General features: G+C 44.0%; 2 protein-coding genes across 2 annotated transcripts in view; both read right to left on the bottom strand.

The window, feature by feature from the left end:
- The window catches only part of trim45 (tripartite motif containing 45), a gene marked incomplete at its 5' end in the record, with an annotated part of 22,800 nt that extends 15,776 nt beyond the window's left edge, over positions 1–7,024 (bottom strand). The window contains 5 exons of the mRNA XM_079517815.1: positions 517–863; positions 2,744–2,889; positions 4,596–4,896; positions 5,497–5,826; positions 6,636–7,024. Of these exons, the coding sequence (XP_079373941.1) occupies positions 517–863; positions 2,744–2,889; positions 4,596–4,896; positions 5,497–5,826; positions 6,636–7,024 (1,513 nt within the window). The remainder of the gene's footprint in view (positions 1–516; positions 864–2,743; positions 2,890–4,595; positions 4,897–5,496; positions 5,827–6,635) is intronic.
- A 4,499-nt stretch (positions 7,025–11,523) lies between these two features.
- vtcn1 (V-set domain containing T cell activation inhibitor 1) lies at positions 11,524–18,453 on the bottom strand (the record flags this gene model as incomplete). Its single annotated transcript, XM_079517816.1, has 4 exons — positions 11,524–11,531; positions 12,877–13,140; positions 15,704–16,051; positions 18,381–18,453. The coding sequence occupies 4 exons, from the start codon at positions 18,451–18,453 to the stop codon at positions 11,524–11,526; spliced, it is 693 nt and encodes a 230-aa protein (XP_079373942.1).
- Between the last annotated feature and the right edge of the window lie 4,047 nt (positions 18,454–22,500).

Here is a 22,500-nt window from a genome sequence, read left to right on the forward strand (position 1 = left end):
TAATAAACCAGACCGAATCAGCCGTTGGCAAAAAAAAGTTGCCTACCAGCGGATTACGGTCTGGCGAGGCTCAGTAGCACGCCTCTTTCCTACAGCAGAGAACAGGTCGGACCAATCGGGACACGGTATGCAATATAGGCGGGCTTTGGTACAGTGACGTTCAATGCTTGAGACTTTTGACTGACAGTAGCTCTGACCAATTGTGTCAAAGAGAAAATGTTCCCCGGGAAATGAAATCCAAGTGGAGCCAGCCCAGACTGATATACCGCGACAGTGTTGTGTGATATTAGTCTGGCTTATTAGCCAGGCTAGATTAGACTGAGCAGTGCCTCACTGATTTATTATGGAAAACGTTTCATTTCATATCACACCATATGCACTCGTAGCCTAGAACTTAGGACGCCAGAACAGCACGCAAAAGTTAAAAAAAAAAAAATATATATATATATATATATATATATATTATTATTTTTTTACCGCGGTAATGAACCCTACACGGCGGTATCCCCCCCTCACCTTCTCCTTCGATGGTGCACCTGCTGAGGTCCAGCGTCTTGGAGTAGATCACCCCGACCACGGGGAAGCCCTGGACCTCGCTGGCGCCCTCCCGGGGCAGGAAGCAGATGCTGCTGCCGTCGTCGTCGGGTCCCGGGGCCGCGGCCCCCCTGCCGCCTGTGGCCGCGGGGTGGGCCGGGTCGTAGCCCGTCTCCGCCAGCCCACCCAGTCTCCGGAGGGTCACGCCCTTGGCGCTGAGGATCTCCGCCTCCGAGCCCGAGGTCAGCAGCCTCTCGGCGAAGTCCACGCCGCCGCGCACGTCCGCCAGCGCCTGCTGCAGCTGGGCCTTCTGCAGGTGCAGCTGGTTCCTGCAGACAAGTGGCACACACATAGCCTGGTGAAACCACTCCCCCTGCTGGACAACATTTGCATTCTGCCAGAAGGGTGAGTCTGGAATCTCTCGGCAGAGACTCCGGAGCGAGTCCGGACCAATTCTGTCCGGAGCGATATACGGCTGTATGGGGCCGCTAGAGGCGGGATCAATGCAAGACTTATGACATATAGAGGGTATGCGTGTGACATCATCATCAAACCAGGAAGTTATGCAGGAATGCCTACTGACTGGCAAAAAACGACTTTCTGGCATTGACAACCCATGCATCCAAACAGAAAAGTCCTATCTGATTGCATTAAACAACGTTAAACAATGTTAAACTCACTTTGCCTGTTGCTTTGCCACTCGATGTGCCATTCACTTTAAGCATGCGCATACCCTCTATAGAAGCTGTGCCACAGCACAAATGTAAACTCAACCTAACAAGACTACAACTCGAAATGATTATGGAGATATCAGATTGTTGTCCCGCTGCTTCCGGGTTCATCCTTTCTGCTTGAGAGAGCCCAGATGCAGGCAGGAGGAGGGAACTTGTGAACTCAATACTGACGCAATCTGGCAGAGTCAGGTTAGCACACATACGCAGACAATACAATGGGGCTCTATGGGCTGGCAAGTAGACTATCTCCATATCCATTTATTGATTTCGTTCTTTTTTCTTCTGGTAAATTAACACCGTACTTGATCATACATACTACTACAGCGTAGCAGATCTACCAGCTACAAACGCAGCGTGAAGTTGTGAAAAAATGAAAAAATGAAATTATAAAACGGAAATGAAAGCTCCGCTGGCTTATGCAGTCTATGGGAACGCAGCTTTTAGAATCGTAATCTCTCGGATTCTTCTTTTTGGACCAAAACAAGCTTGTCAGCACGCTATACTACTACTTTAGTGTGTAGGCTATGGGGGATAGCCTACGCCCCACCCCCCTCCCACTTGGAGAACAATGTAGACCTGAGGACGCATCTGTGTCGCCTGATAGCTTTGAACCACTTTAACCATTATTTTAAACTTTAGCTGTTAAATAACAAGCTCATGACGCTGTGCTACGAGCTTGTAGATCTGTCATTTTTAAAAAATCATGAAAATATGGCTTCGGGAGGGGTCCCTGGAACAACATATTTCGGCTGCCAAACACATATCATTCTGGGGATCCTTGACATGAAAAAGTGTGAGAACCACCGATATAGGATCTTAGGATTTCAAGAAAACTGTCATGATTTAGAAGACATTTTGTAGAATCAGGTCTCGGGTCTAAAATGGTTTAAAGCGCAAATAACATGCATTTTAAAACTGCTTTTAATATTTAATATCATATTGTCTATGTCCCTCAAAGTTATTTCTAATGGTTTGAGCCTCAATCACCACTCTGATATAACCAGTCCTTGTCATTTCTTTCTGGACTTTGAAAGCAGTTTTAGCTGCAGTACCACAATGTCCTGAGGTGGTGGGGGTGCTGATATGCAGATTATTTAATATTTGAGTCATTATAATACTGATGCTAGACAAAACCAGGCTCGTTTCCATTCCATGCCAGCTTGGAAAATCAACAATGGTGGACATTGTAAACAAAGTGGAAATGCAAATTTGGAACTGAAGACTGAAGAAGAGGAGGAATTATACAAAGTAGGGTGACATTGATGACATCACGATGAGGCCAAAATCAGTTGAGCTGTTCCTGAGAGCAATTTCCATTAAAACACCCATATGATATGGGTGCTGATTGTTCAAAATTGGTTACTTGTGGGGATAGAAAACACATATGGGAGCCTCAAAATCACAAAAGAAATGGAAAAAGTTGAATTTTATGTTATAGGTCCTTTAAATAGAGCGTCTTCTCTGCGGTACTTTACCTGCGCTGGACTCGGACCTCCTCCAGCCTTCGGAGCAGAGACACACAGTGGGTCTCCACGGCGTTGGCGTAGCCTCTGGCAAACGTACGCACCTCCACCGCCACCGCTTCCACCCGCGTGTGCAACGTCTCCTGGGAAATCTCCACCTAACAGACAGTAGAGAGGAGAGAGACGTGTTTGACTTTGAAAAATGATGCATTTTTTTTAACACAGATCTTCTCTATCTGGGGGTCCCTGGTACTAACATTTTCAAATGATGACTATTTGTATGTACTGTATTACCATGTTTTTGTTCTTGCTTACTGTAAATCGCTCTGGATTAAGAGCGTCTGCTAAATGCCCAAATTGTAAATTGTATATGAACCATTTGGTATAGAGCTGGTGTCCCTCCACTTGTGTAGGGCCGTTCAGACTGCTGCTACTGTGGTCGTACAGGAACAGCTGTCCGTTTCTGTCTATCAGTGTAATGTGCTAGAATACTGACATTTGGGGCACGAGAGCAACAGCCCTTCTGTGTGTGTGTGTGTGCGCGTGTGTGTGTGAGTGTAGGGGGGACATTATAACACAGGGCACACAGGACCCAGAAGGGGGTGTTCAGGGTGCCTGAAGTCTTTATTCCCCCCCCCCCGTTTGATGTCTCAATAAACATCACTTTCACCCTGAGTGGATATACAGTACATCATTTATCCACAACACACACTCTACCCTACTGTTGGTGGACTATAGGGTTCATAACGTTTACTCCCATCTTGCGTTTTCATACAGAAAGTGATACAGCAAATGCCTAAATTATACATTTAAAAACAAAAAAAACGGGGGGGGGGGGGGGGGGGGGTGATCTGAGGGGAAATAAGACAAGTTAACACACATTATGACATGTGGAGCCCTTAGGTCAACGGCAATTGTAAAAAGTATATTAGTGTCTCCAAAGCACAACAGTTTATATGTCTTGTCGATCAACATTTCAGTCATAAACGGTGCTGTACTGATCTCAATGTCACCACACCTGTCAGGTCAACGGTCACCGTAAGTAGCCATGGGAATGGGCAGTTCCTGAGCCATGTGCCCCGTGGGGTCAGGAGACAAGAATATCTCCTGTTTCCATAGCGTGAGGCAGCTTGAGGTACAAGTACAACACTCCCTGGACAGGACATACCGAGTGCTAAGCATTGGGTAGCATTTATACCAGTGGTTCACAAACGTTTTAGCTCAAGACCCAAAAGAGAAATTAGATGCTTGCCCGGGACCCAAACTAGTGAAAATAGCAGATCTACAAGCTCACATGTCACTTTGTGCTGCGCTGTGAGCTCTGCAATGTCCACTAGTTTGGGAGTATGAAATACTTTTGAAAAATGTTGGAATCGTTTTTAATTGATGAATTTAATATTTTTTCTTCTCTCGGTTTTTACTAACCACCAAAACGGAGGTCGCCAAGACTCACTCCGGGCAATGTGATTGGTCTAGAAGTTGGGTGGGCGGCCCCCTTGGTTTTGCAAGCTCCCGACGTAAAAAAAACCCCAATAAACTCGCGAAAACAGAGCAGCGGGAGATTGAGAGAACAAAGAAATTAAATTATAGAGACAGCAACTAAAAGAGAGAGAGACTATATCGAATAGGAAAGGAACCAGAAAGGATTATAGAATAGAATAGGCAGTAGAGAGAAAGCAGAGGGAAAACAATGGACGAATTTGAGGAATTGTTGGCCATGGAGGTCAGGAGATATGAGCACGGTGATGGACTATGAGAGCCGCCATCAAAAAACACCGTTTTGGTGAAGAAAAGGTGGCCACCTCTTCACCTGAAACTGGAGTCTGAATAGGCCTTTAAAATACGCTTTGAACTCAGACCCTACCTTCCTCAGCGCCTCCTCCAGGCGCTCCAGGCGCGGACGCAGACACCCGGACACCAGCTGACGGATGCGTCCGCCGTGCCGGTCGATGACGTCGCGCGCGGGGCAGCAGCGGTGCTGGCTGGGGTCGCGGTGGAACGTGGCGGAGCACTCGATGCAGACGGGCAGGTCACACGGCTCGCAGAACAGACGCAGCTCCTGGCCCGGGTGGAAGGAGCAGAGGACGGGCCGCGACATGCGCCCCGTCTGGCCCTTCAGCTCCTGGAGACACCGGACCGTGTGGGAGGCCGTCCGCTTCTGCCTCCTGACACACACAATCAGCGACAATTTGTTGACAAAATCGACAGTATATTAGTTATTAATTAGTATATAGTATGTCATAGTTTTAGTCATCATGGCTTAGTTTTTATTTACTTTTTATGTAGTTTTTGTCAGTGAAAAAAGGCAGCGGATTCGACCGTTATCTCTGTATTGAATAGGCAAAATCATCCATTATCAGCACCTTTGAATAGGGCCAATATGGCCATACTGGCATACTCACCATAGCCTGGTCAAGGTTTCCCCCTGGTGGACGTGTCATTTCCAACTATTGTCGGTGCATGGAAACTAGGGGCTACTAATATATACTATTCTCTGCCTATCGGGACGTAACTCGGACGGCGCTGAGTTGGGTCTGGTGGTCGTCGCAACGCTCGGTGAAAATGACAATAGGTGATAATGACATACTGAAACAGTGAGTATGCCAGTATGGCCATATTGGCCCTATTCAGGTGCTGATAACGGATGATTTCACCTATTCAATAGAGAGATAACAGTCGAATGGGGTGAAAAAGGTAGTCGACGAACATTTTTCGTTATAGTATTTAGTCGACGAAAACAACACTGTTTTTGGACCCACCCGTACCTGTGTGCTTGGCTGCAGAACTCGCACAGGTTGACCGAGCAGACCTCGCAGCGCCTCTCGGCGTCTCCGTCGCTGCACAGGTCGCACACCACCGGGCCGTCCGCCATCAGGGTCTCCGAGAACACAGCATCCAGGGCCAGGTGGTCCGTGCTCAGACCCCCCACCCCCGACGGAGGAATGTCCACCTCGGTGTCGCACTCCGGACAGAGGACGCTCGTCTTCCTGTCCCCGACGTGGTGGTGGAGGGACGAGGGGGGCGGGTCCTCGCTGCCGTTGCTGCTGCTTCTCGATGACGACGACGACGATGAGGTCCGGGTGGCAGCAGCAGGCCTGGCACAAGTATTTGCATAATTCGCATATTTAAATCGCAATTATTTGAGATAATCGCAAAGATTTTTTGTTTTTCATAAATAATTAGAAAATGTTGACAAATGTTCATAGCTACTTAGTCTAGATATATGCTTTAGAAAACAAGGCAAAAAATATACATCACTACAAATTACAAAAACTGTGGAAAATGTTCTGATATTTTTGTACTTTAATATGTAGGCTACAACTACGTTTATTATACATGGAATACAGACGATTATGAATCTGAACTAACAGGCGGAAAATCTACAAGCACAACGCAACTGTAGATCTGCTATTTTCCACTATATTTTAAGTGGATTATAAAGTTATTAAATGACTGTCAGTCATTTATTTGTATACAAATAAATTAGGTTATTAGTTTGTTTAATGTCGGTATCTGCCCTGTGCAACTTCAAAGCGTAAAAGCCAAACAGAAATGTATTTTTAAGGGGCGCTAGCACCAGATATGTCCAGCTTTGAGGGTCTGTGTAAACACAAACATTGAAGACAAAAGTGAGGACGCAAATTGTGATTGGCCGGAATGAGATGATGATATGATGATAGGGAGTGCTCACTCACTTCACACGGGTGTGATTTTTAAGTTGGTAATAAAAGTATTAAATGGCACCCACCCAAATTATATCATTTAGGTTATTAGTTTGTTTAATGTCAGTAGGCCTATCTGCCCTGTGCAACTTCAAAGCCTAAAAGCCAACGTTTTTTTTTTTTAATTATAAATAATAAATAAAAGATAACAGACAGGCAGGCAGACAGTCCATAGTAGTTACCGGTTGGTGTTGGAGGTGCTGGGGGTGGTGGTCTTCTTGGTACCGGTGGTTCCCTGCTGCTGGGACACCGAGAACGGCTCCAACTTCACAATGCATTCGGAACAGAACGTGTGCAGACACGGCAGGATTTTAGGGTCGCGGTACAGCCGTTTACAGACACCGCACACCGCCCCACCGGCCCCACCGCACACCGCCCCACCGGCCCGGGCCCCACCGCACACCGCCCCACCGGCCCCGGCGGCGCTGCCCTGCAGGGACTGCTGCTTCACCACACAGCCAGGCGACTTGTCCTCGTTACAAAGTAACGAATTTGGCGTCTGATGGTGGTGGTGGTCCGCGTCTTCTTTACTCTGCTGCTGCTGCGGCTGCTGCTGCTTGGAGTCCGACATTATAGTAGTAGTACTAGTAGTAGTAGTGCCGCTGGTATTGTTAAAGTTAAGTAAAGTTTACACCTGAATAATTCCTGCGAAATATAAATAACAAAACAATGAATCCCACCCACCCACCGTAAAAAAAAAAAAAAAAAAAAAAAACACCTAACTACCCCCTCTGCTCTAATGGAATTGGAATGGAAACTATCAAATCCAAATGACAACAACCGTCTGTCCTCCTAAACCGCAGCGAAAGGGGGGGGGGGGGAAGCATGCATTAACATTTAACGCAATGAACATAAAAGAAAGTTCATCTCAACCGGCGGAGACAGAGAGTACACAACAAGTCTACTTTTCTTGTTGGAAAAACTTAACTACATTTTTACTACTGCTCAGTCTCAGACATCTGACACCTTCCCTTACAGTCAGACCAATGAGAGAAGTCCGCAGGGCCTTTGAGGCGTGGCGTCATGAGTAGTAGACCCGTGGTTTTCAAAATGGGGTCCGGGGACCCCCTAGGGGTCCTTGAGGGAGTTCCAGGGGGTCCCCAACACTAGGAACCAAATGGACTCTGTAACTCTGAGAGTTAAATCAACAATTATATAAATTGGGGTGAATGGTGTCCCCGAGATAGAAATGCCATTAAATGGGGGGTCTAGACTAATGCATGTCAAACTGGGGGTCCTTGAAATTAAACTGGTTGAGAATCACTGATAGAGCCATACAATTCTTCTCTTATGGGGGTCCCTAGCTCAGCTGGCATATCTCTTCAAATGGGGTCTGCGCTCTGCGGGCTAATTAGTGTCAATTTGGGGGTCGGATCCTTGACATGAAAAAGTTTGGGAACCACTTAGGCCAGTCAATCTAAGCAAAAAAGGGGCGTGACCCAAAACAAATTGCAATAGTAATCGTCCAAGGTTTTTTTTATGATCCTTAGGTTCATCCAAATGACATATTAAAAATGGATTATTATATAAATTTTGGATCATGGTAAATTCAGGGGTTGAACGTTGGGATTATTTTCCGTGTGTCAGAGTTTGGAAGCACTCGTTATCAGTAAAGCAACCTCCTGCTGCCTCCTGCATTATGTGCAAATTCAAAACAGGTGGTACACATGCTGTTGAGTGATAGTCAACAAGCACTTTCAAACTCCAGCACTTAAAAAAATCATCTGCAAGGAATTTCTTGACAGGGAGTAGCTCATAACATGTCTACAGTGGATTTTTATTATACAAACACATTGCAGATAGAAAGAGGATAATTCAAGCTTTCCGTACAGCTGCAATGCTGTTGAGTTTGATGTTTAGACAATATTTTTGACAATTTTGACTATTAGATAGGACTTTTCTGTTTGGATGAATGGGGCTGTCTATGGGAAGTTGCACCTAGTTAGCACTTTGCTGGCAAGATGGCAACCGTGTGCATGCATTTTGTTCCAAAATGTGTTTTGCAATAATCCACCCGTTGTTGGGGTTTGGGGCAGAGGTTCATCGTTGGCATCCAGGGAGTGTGTGCAAAATTTGGCACCGACCGGGTTAACGGTGCCGGAGATTAGCTGGTAACAGACGGACGGACGGACACACACACACAGTGCACTCACACACACAGTCCCTTTTAGCCGGGGAGCCAGCACCAAAAATTTGAGAGAACCTGTGATGTCATGACATATCTTTTATTTGTGATTTTTCTATTCACTTGGTTAAGTTATGGCCATGTTTGTATACCCCACCATAGTCATAGACAACCAATATAAGGCAAGATTTCATCATATACTTTAAGTAGTAAATTCGGCCATATCCACTTCCTTTCCTTTAGTTTAATTAACCTTCAGCTGGCAAAATAGCAGCTGTGAAAAGTGCCCATGAGAAGCACTCTAGGATGAAGTTAGTCAGAATGACTGAATGACCACAAGATGTCAATGTTGTTCAATATTCTGGCATGTACTGTCAGAGAGAGAGAGAGAGAGAGAGAGAGCGTGCGTGTGCGTGCATGTGTGTGCGCCGTGCGCGTGTGAGAGAGACAAAAACAATAAAAATGATTTGCAATACAACAAAAACAAAACAAAACAAAGAATATATAGGCCTACCAATCCAATCAGGTAAATCAAATTAGGGTGTTTGATACATAAGACAGAAAGAAGTCCCAAGTTACATAAAAACATTTCAAAGTTTATTTTATTAATATCTTTCTAAATGAATGCAATGACTTTATAGATTGTGCTAAAAAAAATATATAGGATACATCAACAATAGCTACATAACTACCAGTGCTGTGAGTCTGTTTAGGAATTGACATAATGCACCCGTTATACACAGCAACAACATAAACGTCAAATACATTGACAGCATGTATACAGACATGTATATAGACCATGCTGTGTGGGAGATCTGGAGTGAAGCCATGGTAGGCTATGCTTTTTCATGGACAGTCTGAGGCCTACATCCTTATTTCAGTCTCGAGAGACCATGGCACAAGCGCACTTGGATTGGCTCAGTGCTGGAGCATCATTCTCACTTATGCTCACTATTGAACGGTGCAATTTCTATCCACATGCTTATGCATTTCTCAGAGTTGGACTGTGGATGGTTCATGTACGTATGTATATAAACAATATTTTAGGCCAATAATAAAAACTATATACCAAATTTCCCACTTCAAACAAAAGAAGTCTGTTGGCTGCCGGACTAAAAGAACCATGGCTTCTATTTCAGCATGCTAAAATATTCCAGAAACCTCCAATCTCCATATTTTTACTTTTTGTGTTTTTTCATAGCTAAATGACTACAGCTTCACACAAAAGCATAAAAAAGTAGCATATCTGCATGCTCGAAGCACGGTGTGAGGCGGCACGCACTGAGCCTGTCGATCTGCTACTTTTGCTGTTTTTGGATTTGAAATTCATGATTCAAATTTTTTGAATGAAAAGTCACAGTTTTGGACATAGGAGGTTTCCACCCGACAGAGACGATTATTGCCAGACCCCAGCCTCGTTAGGCCACATGTTTTGGACGTGTCCTTCCCTCACTACCTACTGGAAGCGGATATTTGACGTATTCTCTCATATGTGTGGAACAGTGGTGACACCTTCTTTCCACACCGCCATTTTTGGCATAGTTCCCCCAAACTGTACACTCACATCTCCACAAGCAAATGCTTTGGCATTTGCATCCCTATTAGCCCGTAGACTAATCCTCCTTAATTGGAAGTCGGATAAGGCACCTTCCTTTCAACAATGGCTAAAATAAGTTCTATCATTGCTGCCTCTGGAGAAGCTCAGGTATAGAGTGGACAGAGCTCAACAAAACTTTGTCCTGGCTTGGAGTGCCTTTGTGGAGTTTGTTGAGGACTTTTCATTTCAGTGAACTGTAATCCGGACTGTGTCCGACTATGTCCCTGTCTTGACTCTTTTTGATCTATGATTGTCCGCTGCTTTGTCCCACCACTTTGTTTTGGTTTTAGCCTAGGGGGGGAGGGGGGAGGGGGTTGTATATGTTTGTGTGTTTTGTGTTTTCTTGCATACATGTGTATTGTCATGTGAAGAAATGTAAAAATAAAGTTTACCAAAAAAAAAGAGACGATTATTGACCAAGCTTGACTGAGGGGCTGCAATTGGATCTTTCTCATGTCATATGAAAGCAGGGAATCATAGCTTGAATTTTGGTTGTTCAGTTTGCCCACCAGTTTGAGATTATGGCTATAGAGTAATGTCTTGCAGGAAAACAGCGAGTTCAGAAAACAGGCCTGAATTAAAGGTTCACTTCTGTGGACTCTAACATAACACCTAGGTACATGTTTAAGCATTTATTTCATATTTACGTGTCGATTTCAGCTCTGACATTTATTTCAGACATACTCTAGTATGTGAAGAGTCTGCCTGTGCTATTAACTCATTTTGGATTAAAACAAAATGTATTGAATATAAAATGAGCAATATATTTATTATGGTTTGGCGATGAATTGGATATGCTTTTTAGGTACTTAGATCAAGCGCATCAGTCCGGTGCCGACCATAGGGACTCCGAATCCCCTGTACCTAAACAGATCCAAATTAAACGACACGTGGTAGCTGTGTGTGAGCAGCAAAAGTTCAACCAGACAGCAGCGCAGCAGTATCAGTGTGCAGCAACAAGCAAGCAGATTGAGCAGTGCGAACTTCCAGTTTAAATAGCCGGTATGAAGATGGAATGAGTGTGTGATTGGATGAAGTGAATCATTTGAATGATAACGTGATGCTGAGGCGGCCCAATTAACGACCGGCAGCAACTGCACTGAGTTCCCTGACTGAACTTGCTCTGTGCATGTCTGTGACAGGCGCGATGCTCATTTGTTCTCCTCTGGTGAAAAGCTGGAGGCTGCACGATGGCAGCGCCTCAGTCAAGCTGGGTCACATATGAAGATAAGGCTGAGAATATGTGAGAATGCAATGAGAGTATAGCGTGCTTGACAATTAGTGCACAAATCTCACAAAAAAGTGACTTTACCCATGTGTGAAACTTTGTGTAATAATTATGATCAGGTCAAATATCTGACGGAGAGAAGAAAACAATAAACATGTGATGAGAGACAGGCGTTTAGACGTCACTGTAGGAGATGCAGCAGCATTAGCATTGTAGGTGAAGAAAGTCCTCGCTGAGACGCCTTTGCCTGTAAAACAGAGAGTCACATTTCATCAGTGGCGTGCACAGATAGACACTAGGGGGTGCTAGAGCACCCCCTGCCCTTTTGGCAATGTGCCCTTTTTTTTCAAAAATAGCAGACCTACAAGCTCATAGCGCGCCACTCGGTGGCGTGCTATGAGCTTGTAGATCTGCTATTTTTCAATAGCTAAAGCATAACATAATGCTAACACCAAAAGGGGTTCCCGCCCAAAATGGATTAAGGCAACCGGCCGGTTCCACGCGCTGCACAAGGTGCCCTTTTTTAACTTGAGCACCTGCCCCTCTAAATGTCTGTGCACGCCACTGCATTTCATTGCTGTATGCCGTTGTCATAAATAATGCCTCTTGTTTTGCACTGAAGCAGCAAGGTATTCCGTTGAGGTTTGGCTGTTGCATTTTAAGGAAAATCAGTTGATCAGTTGCAACGTGTTCCTCACAGTGTAAACAAGAAACCAGATGAGAAATCTCTGTATTTCCCTCGATTTTGATTGCTTGCTCCGAAAGTCAACATGACAGTCATCACCCATCATATGAGTTTTTGAATACACACACAGTAAAATGTACAGTATGTACATCAGAGTGTACTAAAGTCTGGGTCCATTTGGTTTCATTTGTACACTGTGAGTTAAATGAACAAACACTCATGTGATTCTACAGGCACCACATTACACACATATCAGTAAAAACAAACAAATAAACAAAAAGAAAAAGTAGGGCCAGTGCTGCTACAGTATATTATGTAAAGGTAGTGTAACTGATATTTCTTTGGTTAAAACAAAACGTTTTTTGTTAAACGGTAAAATCACCATATTCTGATAGTAATCATTGCTATAGAGTGTTTGTTCAGTAACAGGGGTCTCCATGTCTCTCCAGCTCTTTAATAAACAGAAAATACATTTTCAGGTACAGTAGGTGACAATTATTTCAGCCAATTAGGAGAGAGTAGCTATTTATGAGCTTATAATTTGTGTTCCAGTCTCCAGTTCCAATTTTGTCCGCTCATTTCTTTGTGTCATCATCACTTACAATTCCACTTGTTTAATCTGAATCCTGACAAATCCTGATAAAATTAGTATCCAAGTTTCAGTTTCAGTTTCTGAAAATGCATTTTCTGTTTCCTAAGCTGGAGAGACATGGAGATTCCTGTTACAATATAGAGCTTGTTAACACTTATTAAATGCAAAACCAAACAAAAAAACAAACACGAATTACCTGTTATAGTCGCCTCGGCGACGACTCTCACCAAAGTGTTTCGGATGCGGCAGGTGTAGGTGCTGTTCTGGCTGACCGGCCGCAGGGTGCTGACCACGCTGAAGACCCCCTCAGGGGCAGAGGTCTGAGAGAACGTCGTGGTGCCATTCAGGACCTTCCCGTCCAGGTCATGCCACGTGACGTTGGGCTCCGGGAGCCATCTTGGCGCCATAGCCGTCAGCGCGTCAGAGCCTGAGGCGTAGGTGAAGGAGGGCGCAGAAAAGGCTGCAGGTGCCAGAGGAGCACTGATGTTACTTCAAATGTTTGTACTGTGCACCATGCAGCGGTGGACATGTGTTAAAAATTGCTTAAAGAGGTATTTATTTCATTTGATTCATCATTTTTGATAGTAATTTCATCAGACCCTCCTGCATGTAAATGATGTCCCAATGCCATTTTTTGCTTGTCACTCTCTCTCTCACACACACACACACACACACACACACACACACACACACACACACACACACACACACACACACACACACACACACACACACACACACACACACACACACACACACACACACACACACACACACACTTCCAAGACAAGTACTTGTACTCTTACTCCGGGTACATTTTTAGGAAGGCTGAAGAGTACTCGTTACTTTTAGGTCGACTGTTTCCTCCACTGTATTTACATTAACGCGCAGGGAACAGAGCTGATCTACAAGCCTACACCGCGTTGTTACATCAGCAACGCAAATCGCCGGAGGCGGAGCTAGCTCTGTGTGTAGTGTAGTCAATTGTCAGCCTTCTGATTGGTCCCTGACTGACTAACCAGCAGGCTCTTCTGCCTTGTTCCACCCTGGTTCCGCCTTGTTTATGTTGAATTTGCTAAAACATCATTTTTGGAAAAAACTAAAAACAAACATGATATGCCCAGTCACCATGCTGCACCTGTGATGTTCCTTTTTACTGACACAAAGTTTAAAATAAGAATTGAGTGCACAGAATATCAATACGAAGCAACTGAAAATCACGTTATTTCAATGGTAGGGAATGGAGAGAGAGACCACGAAATGGCAACCAATGTGTGCGAAGAGGGGCAGAACCAGGGGCGGGACTTGACAAAGGGTGAATTGGTACTGGGTAGAGCCATAGAGTATATAAAAGGATAGAGACTGAACTGGCGCGAAGCTCCGCCCCCCCAGCTATTCATGTCAGTGGAAGTTGCTCAGTAGCGTTTTGAAGCACCCGGAAGACTGCCGGAAGTACCGTCTCAGAACGTCTACTTCCGCATTTGACCACCAAATCTTGGTGGTCAAATGCGGAAGTGCAACCGAGCGCTCAATGTTAAAGCCCAGCTGCAAGACCCCAAAAATTATATGCAATTGCCCGCCGACCTCCATCTGAAAATATGTTGCAAGAACACAAGTTAAAAACGTTTACTGTGAAAGAATATAGGCCTATATTAAAAACAATTCCGCCACGTATTCACAACTTTTCAAAAATAGCAGATCTACAAGCTCGTAGCGCGACACTCGGTGCCACGCTACAAGCTTGTAGATCTGCTACTTTTCAATGGCTGAAGTTTAAAATAATGGTTAAAGTGATTAAACTATTATGATTGTGATTAAGCTATAAAAAGGCGACACGGACGCGTTTACCATCCTAAATGGGTTAAAAGCATCAGGTTGGTCTTGTTGACTACTGTACAGTTGGTGTTAAGTGCATGTGTTGATTGAATGATGTGATCAGTGTAAACACACGGAAGGAAACCAGAAGGATGACTCTCCTTTTCTGCCACTACAAGGTCAACTTCAACACTAACTGACGTTAGCATGTGTGTTTACCAAACTATTACTCAAACTAAAATCATCATAGAGAGATACATGTCCCTAGTCTTTGGTCTTTGTCAATACTAGGCCTGTACGTGCCCGTCGGCTACTGGCCTACTTGAGAATGATGCAACTTGGGAACCTAATAATACCCGTTGTCAACTTGTCATAGCACCCGTTTTAACTGTCTGTATGTGTCCCAAATGGAGATCTCTGTATCTGCCTGTGTGTGAAGAGGGCAAACTGATTGACTGTGAAAAGTGGACTGGTTAAGTAAATTGTCAGGTAATTGCCATGGCAATCAATTGGCTGAGGCAGAGGCTGGAAATTGCACAGGTGAGGGGATTTAGGCTGATTAGGCCCACTGGCAGAGCCTGAGCAGAGCCTTTTGTGGTGGTTCTGGAGAACCGTGGGTCTGACCGACTCGAGTCGGGGCAATGCACTCCCTGCGGGGGTGTGGAACGCGTGTGTTGAATATGAAGTCGGTGGGGCAAACGGTTCTCGAGTTACGTGCATTACAACCACGCACGCACGCACGCAGAGACGTGGCGCATTTATAGTAGGATGTCATCATGCATAAACCTAGCTCTGATCCATAGCTCTAATGCCATTGCATTATATACCTATTTTACTCTTCTCGTCCTGCGCTCGCATGAAATGCAGACCAAGACCAGCCACTCGTCTGTAGCGAAAATAAAAATAACGTTTTCGCTGCTCACCAATACAAAGGCGGCTTGTGTAATGGGCGCACTCTGAGCCCCCTACCACGTGTATAAAATGCACTTTTGGGCCAGGAAGGGATTTTCTTTTCACCGGAAGGAAAAATCTTGGGGTTTTCCATGGGGGTTTCTCTTGGCAATATCGGTATCGGAGGGCGCAGTGTAGTAACTAAAAGTATTTTTCTTCCGGTGGAAAAAAAATTAAAAACCCAGAAAACAAATTAAAACTTAAAGCTGGAATTGAAAACACAAAATCAAAACAAAATACCAATTGCTCCTCCTTACCCGCCACCCTGAGATCAATGTCCACCGTCCCGTTGGCGTTGACCTCGCAGCTGTAGACGCCCCGGTCGCTATCCCGCACCCTCCGCAGCGACAGAGAAACGTTCCCGCCGGCGATGGCGTCTTGGAAGAGCTGCGTTCTGTCGCGGAACGCCGAGTTCTGGTCCTTGAGGACCGCGTTCCCGCTCTTGTAGCTGTAGACCAGGCCGCTCAGCCCCTTCTTCGTCCAGGTGACCGAGACGTCGCCGCTGGCCGGCCTGGAGCGCAAGAAGCAGCTCATCACGACGTCCTGGTCCAAGTTGGCCACGGGCGACTTGTCGCTGCTGGTCACGTCGGACTCAGATCGGCGGCCTGCGTGTGAAACAAAGGATTTTACCCATACATTTTGTGCCCAAAACGTCTGTGGACGTCCTGGGTATTACCGCACGTGCATAGCCCAAGACGTCTGTGGACGTCTTTGGAAAAAAAAACAAAAAAAAACTGATTGACTGTGAAAAGTGGACGCAGATCGGCGGCCTGCGTGTGAAACAAAGGATTTTACCCATACATTTTGTGCCCAAAACGTCTGTGGACGTCCTGGGTATTACCGCACGTGCATAGCCCAAGACGTCTGTGGACGTCTTTGAAAAAAAAATATATATTTTTTTTTTATTAAAAGAAAATCAGAAAAATCAAAACACTTTTTTTTTTTTTTTTTTAACACATGGTGCCAAAGTTTGTGTTTTCGCCATTGAGAATGCATTTGGCGTTTAAATTAAATAACTCAGAAACTATAAAACATTTCAAAGTAAAAAGTTCCAGCATGTGTCTCCACAGTCAGCTGAATTATAAAAAATGTGAATGGATTTTCTAGGTGAAAGTGATTTTGGGCAGTTTTGCGTGGGCTCTCAATGTGTTAAGCCTGAATTTTAAAAATGTCTTCTAAATCCTGACAGTTTTCTGAAAAACCCATGTTTCTATGTCAGTGGTGCTCAATATTTAATGTCAAGGACCCCAAAACGTGTAATTGGCCTCCGACCCCCATCGGAAAATATTGTAGTTCCAGGGATCCCCCCAGAAGTAAAGATTTGAGTTAAAAACGTTCCCTGTGAAAGAATATCAAGATTTGCGCGTAGATTCTACCATGTAGGTTTCAATTCTCCATATTCAGACCGCAGCCATCTTGCCAGCAAGGTGATACCTAGGTGACACTTCCCAGCCCATTCATCCTAACAGAAAAGTCCTCTCTAATTATATTAAACAACATCAAAATCACCAACATTGCAGCTGTAGGGAAAGCTTGAATTATCCTCTTTCAATCTGTAAAGTGTTTGTTTCATAAAAATCCACCGTAGACATTTTATGAGCTCCTGTCAAGAAATTCCTTGCAGATGCTGGAGTTTGGAAGTGCTCGTTGACTATCACTCAACGGCTCATGCGTACCACCTGCTTTGAATGTGCACATAATGCAGAAGGCAGCTGGAGGTTGCTTTATTGATAACGAGCGCTTCCATACTCTGATACTGATAAATAATCATCTGCAAGGAAGTTGTTGACAGGAAGTAGCTCATAAAATGTCTACGGTGGATTTTTATTAAACAAAAACTTTACAGATTGAAAGAGGATAATTCAAGCTTTCCCTACAGATTCAATGTTGGTGATTTTGACGTTGTTTAATATAATTAGAGAGGTCTTTTCTGTTTGGATGAATGGGCTGTCTATGGGAAGTGTCACCTAGGTATCACCTTGCTGGCAATATGGCTGCGGTCTGAATATGGAGAATGCAGGCGTAACCAAAATCAACCCTCGAGTCCCTGTTCTGGGGCGAACATTCGCTGAAAATAGCAGATCTACAAGCTCACAGAGCTTAGCTTTGTAGAGTCGGAGACAAATCACACATTATTATTGCAATATATTCAACTACCGGTATACAAAAAGTTGTGAATTATTTTTAATGTACTAATATATTCAGTACTTTGTGAGCACTCATTTCCAAGAAATACGTGCACGCACGCACGCACCCCTATCTGCATGTCCTTGTTTAATGTCAATCTGCAGCGACTATTGTCGCTGCTGATTGACACGAACTGCCGTCACTATTGACACTGATGATGATGATAGCTCATACGATACCCAAACACGGTCATCCCTGTGTACACTCACACCCATTTAGACCTGAGCTCGATTCTACAAAATGTCTTCTAAATCATGACAGCTTTCTGATTTTTTTTCTGTTTAAGCTGATAAATGGCTACTCTGATTGGCTGAAATTTTGTCACCTATACCTGAAACAGTATTTTCTGTTTATTAACTGTTTAGGTGCCACCAACGAGAAACCGAGATTTTTTGAAAAATCAATCAAAAATTAATATTCTTTTTTTTTAAAATCCATATTTTGAAAATTCCTTTAATCTAGTGTGCAGGTGATGACATGCACATGACATGCACAATAGAATTACATTTTCTTTATTTTATTTATAATGGGAACAGTGGCACCCAGGACCAAAACTGGTGTCCACCCCCTGGCACTTAGCTGGAGAGACAGGGAGACCGAGAGACCGCTGTTACTGAGCAAACACTCTATAGCAATGATTACTATCAGAATATAGTGATTTAACCAACACAAATATCACTTTACAATAGCTTTAAATAATACCTTGATTTAGGTGCCATCTCCTAAAGACATCTGCACAGCTCTTACCTGTACCACCTCCTAATGCCAGGCCTAGGATGAGGATGATGACGAGTGAAAACATGACAATGAGGATGACCATACTGCAAAAAATATAAAAACATATATCAGGGCATGAAAGTCACCGTATATGAAATGTCAAACAAATTCACTATGAAGGTGCGTTAGTTGGTACAGTAGGTCTACAGTATTAACAATCACATCAAATCTGTTCCATTGACAAAATAATGATCCCTAGATATCGTTCAGCACTTCAAACTCTTAATCTCCACCATTAGTCAGCAACTTAAACATTAATAGGATTAAATGAGATGTTCAGGCATTAGCAACACTTGGTCAACGTATATTGTCTACGATCAATTTGATGGAATTAATTGATGAAAAACAAATAAATCAAGACCTTAAAGTTCACCTCCCATAATATTTTACAAAGCTACACTATATATATATATATATAAATATATGAACTCCAAAGACGTACCTTGTAAAGATAGTATCTCCCAATGAAGCCATACTGTAGTTCCCATAATAGACCTGCAACTAACTGTACACTCCAGTGGACTGAGCGACTATAGATCCCTGTATTAACCCAGGTGTTACTGTTGGTATACTGTCACTCACCATCCAGCGCTGAACGCTACTCCTTATGTCAATATTGCATTTAAGGTGTGTACCGCAACTTGTTTCAGCCACTAACTGACATGTTTGTCTATTCAACATATAAGTATACAGGGAGCATGTTGCTACAGGGGAAAGCTGCATGTATGCATTTGATATTCATGTATATATATACACAGACTAATGGCACTTGAGGTGTTTGCACACTGGACGTGTCCAGTGTGCAAACACCTTTAGGTGTGTGAACTGGATTCTAATTTCTGGATTCTAACGTGTGCGAGTGTGTGGATGGAAGTAAATATAGGAACATTTGCTGAAGTAAACCGGGCCGTCGGGGCTCAGGAGGTAGAGCAGGTCGTCCAATGATCCATGGGTCGGCGGTTCGAATCCTGGCTCCTCCTGTCTACATGTCGAAGTGTCCTTGGGCAAGACACTGAACCCCAAATTTCTCTCGATGTGCTGGTTGGTACCTTGCATGGCTTCCGCTGCAATCGGTGTATGAATGTGTGTGTGAATGGGTGAATGTAATGCACAATCTATGTAAAGCGCCTTGGATAAATGCCACCATTTACCATTTACCATTTAGGAGACTATAGGACTCTATAGGTCGTCTGTCGTCATCAAATTATTGGCTTAGCAATGCAACAAAAAACCAAATCGTCCTGAATTCCAGGCGTGCAATTGATAGAAAATAAGTAATTGTTTGGGTGAACTACTCTTTTTTTTTTTTTTGCTTTGGGGAGAGAGATGGGGGCGAAGACATGCAGTAAAGGCCGTCGGGATCGGGAGTCGAACCCGCGGCACACTGCCAGACTGGATTACCAAGGCCAAGGTGCCTGGACCACTGAGCCATGGCCCAGGCCGTGAACTACTCCTTTTAATACAGAAATTAAACATGTTTTTGGAAATGTCATGAAACAACAAGGTAATGAGTCTTAAAAACACTTTATTTGCCAAATACAAAGTGCAGTTCACAACACAACATTGGATTATTAGCAAAGAACTAGGTCTGGGTAATATAATGATATATCCAGGTTTGGTGAGACTATGTCTGGGATTTTGGATATGGTAATAATAATATTGTGATATGACATGAGTCTTTTCGTCTTTTCATTTTCAATCATTTAAGAACTATTTTATTCGTAATACCATTTGTGAAAAATAGCCAGAAATTGCTAAAATATCATCTAGGCATACCTTATTCATTTGTCTCAAAGGTCAAATCAGCCTTCATGAGTCTGGGGCAGGGGTGGGCAACTTTGACGATGGAGAGGGCCACTATATTTCCACACTCACTCCCTACGGCCATATATTGCTGTCGTATGCTGTCCTATGTTCGAATTGAAATCTTGAATTTTTGCTATTTTTGAATTGGAATCCTGAAAATTAACATTTTTATGTCATTTCAAATGGCTTTAATTATACTTGTGTTGAGCAATGAGCTACTAATTTAGACTGAAGTAATTACAGCGGGTCATGTTTGCATGTTGTGGAATTGTAACAGCTGAAACCAATATTATATCAGTATTCTGGAATTAACCTGAGGGCCACATTAAGTGAAGGTGGGGGCCGCATGTGGCCCCCGGGCCGCCAGTTGCCCACCCCTGGTCTGGGGGATAAACTGCCTCAAGAACAGATGTTACGGATCCCCATTAGTCCTCACCACAGTGAAGGATACTCTTCCTGGGGTCCAAGTAATCATGTGTAACATCACAGGGGATGGGATAAGCTGTTTGGCTGGCCAATAGGCCTATCTCACAGCCCGCTTTCCACGCCCACTTCCGGTAAATAGTGGTGTCTTTAACATTAGCATTTACACGTTTTTTTCTCTGGAGAATCTAAGTACATTTTCTAATGTAAAAATGTGACAGACCAATATTATTATGAAGCAAACAAGATGGTAAATCAGTTCGAACAGATAGAACAAACCTTACCTTGAGAAAACAAAAGTTGTAGACTTCTTAAATTACCTCTGTTAACATGTAGTGTCTATGGAGTGACGTCACGCTATCACCACTAACCCCGAAAGGGGGCGTATTAAGGGGGGGTGGGGAAATTCTGTGAGATAGGCTTATTGAAACACTTTAGAACTCGTTTTAACGTTTTTCTTCTCATACTGCACTTTGTAATGCAGTAGGCCTGCTCTATAGTGCAACTAACATCCCATCCCAGTATACCGTAGTTTAGCCAGACGACCAGAGATCTCCACCTACTGATGCATGTGGGGGAAATATAAATTCAGTGTATGGGCTAGTTTTTCCCAAAAACCTTTTCGGCTCGATACAGAAAAGATTTGGTGACTCAACGGGTCACCTAAACCTACATAAACACATTAGGAATTAATCACTTATTCCAGATTTCACAAATGTGGCATAATTGATGACACATTGTGAGTTTATAGATCTGATATTTTTGTCTATATTTCTTAAACCTTTTTTTTTAGATTCATGAAATGCTTTTTTTAATATTCTGAACATCTTACAGTTAGCAATTTGTTCGCCTGCCCCAGCCTGGAGAGAGCGAGTGCATTTTCCGGCCGTGGCGTCGCGGCCAACTGCCGCCAACAGCAGCGGCAGTGTTTCCGCATCAGTCCTACCCCAAACCCTAACCTCACAGGGAAGCCACGGGTGAGTTTTAACCAGCAATGCACGTCGGGATCCACGGTACATTGCCGATAACGGCTGTTATCGGCAGTGCCGCCGTCGGGATCCACGGTACACTGCCGCGGCTGTTATCGGCAGTGCCGCTGAAGCCACTGTCGGAGAATGCACTCGCTCCTTCTGCCAGGCAGTGTGATTTCTGGTCTAGAGGGGCGGATACACATTTGCCGGCAAAAAAAAAAAAAAATAACTCCAGCGCTGTTGCGTTACCGCCACCATAGACAGCGCTCTATTTCACTTGGAAAACCTCAACCCGTTTCCAGTCCCCAAAAATCACTAACGAGAATCAGCTGATCAGAAGCATCAATATTCTAACCGCGCAGATTTAGTATTGACCTCCTTAGCTCCTAACATCGGTGCGTTGTTCAATCCACCTCAATCTGAGCCGTAGTTCTGAGGAGATAAAGATCGGCGGCCCCATAGCATTTTACGGGCCGCGATCTTGGGAAGGACAAAACACAGCGAGCTGAGCATTGCCTATAGCGACCAGCTAGGAGCCCCGCTTTAACATAACATTTAAAAAATACCCATTTTCCCCAATATATTTATTTTACATGCGATGTGACGCTTGTAGATCTGCTACGGCTGCATTATGGATTATGGCCAAAATAATAATCCAGATTATTGTAATCAACATTGAGCTTGAGGTTGCCGGATTTGGGGGGGCTAGCGTGTTTTGGGGTGCAAGCGTTCTTGTAGCCTATTCAATGTGAAGCTCTGCTAGTTCTGCTAGGGTAATGCTGTACCCCCTCCAACTCTATATACTTTATTACTAGTTCTGCTAGGGTAATGCTGTACCCCCTCCAACTCTATATACTTTATTACTAGTTCTGCTAGGGTAATGCTGTACC

Source organism: Electrona antarctica (genome assembly GCF_951216825.1).
Source record: "Electrona antarctica genome assembly, chromosome: 13".
NCBI lineage: Eukaryota > Metazoa > Chordata > Actinopteri > Myctophiformes > Myctophidae > Electrona > Electrona antarctica.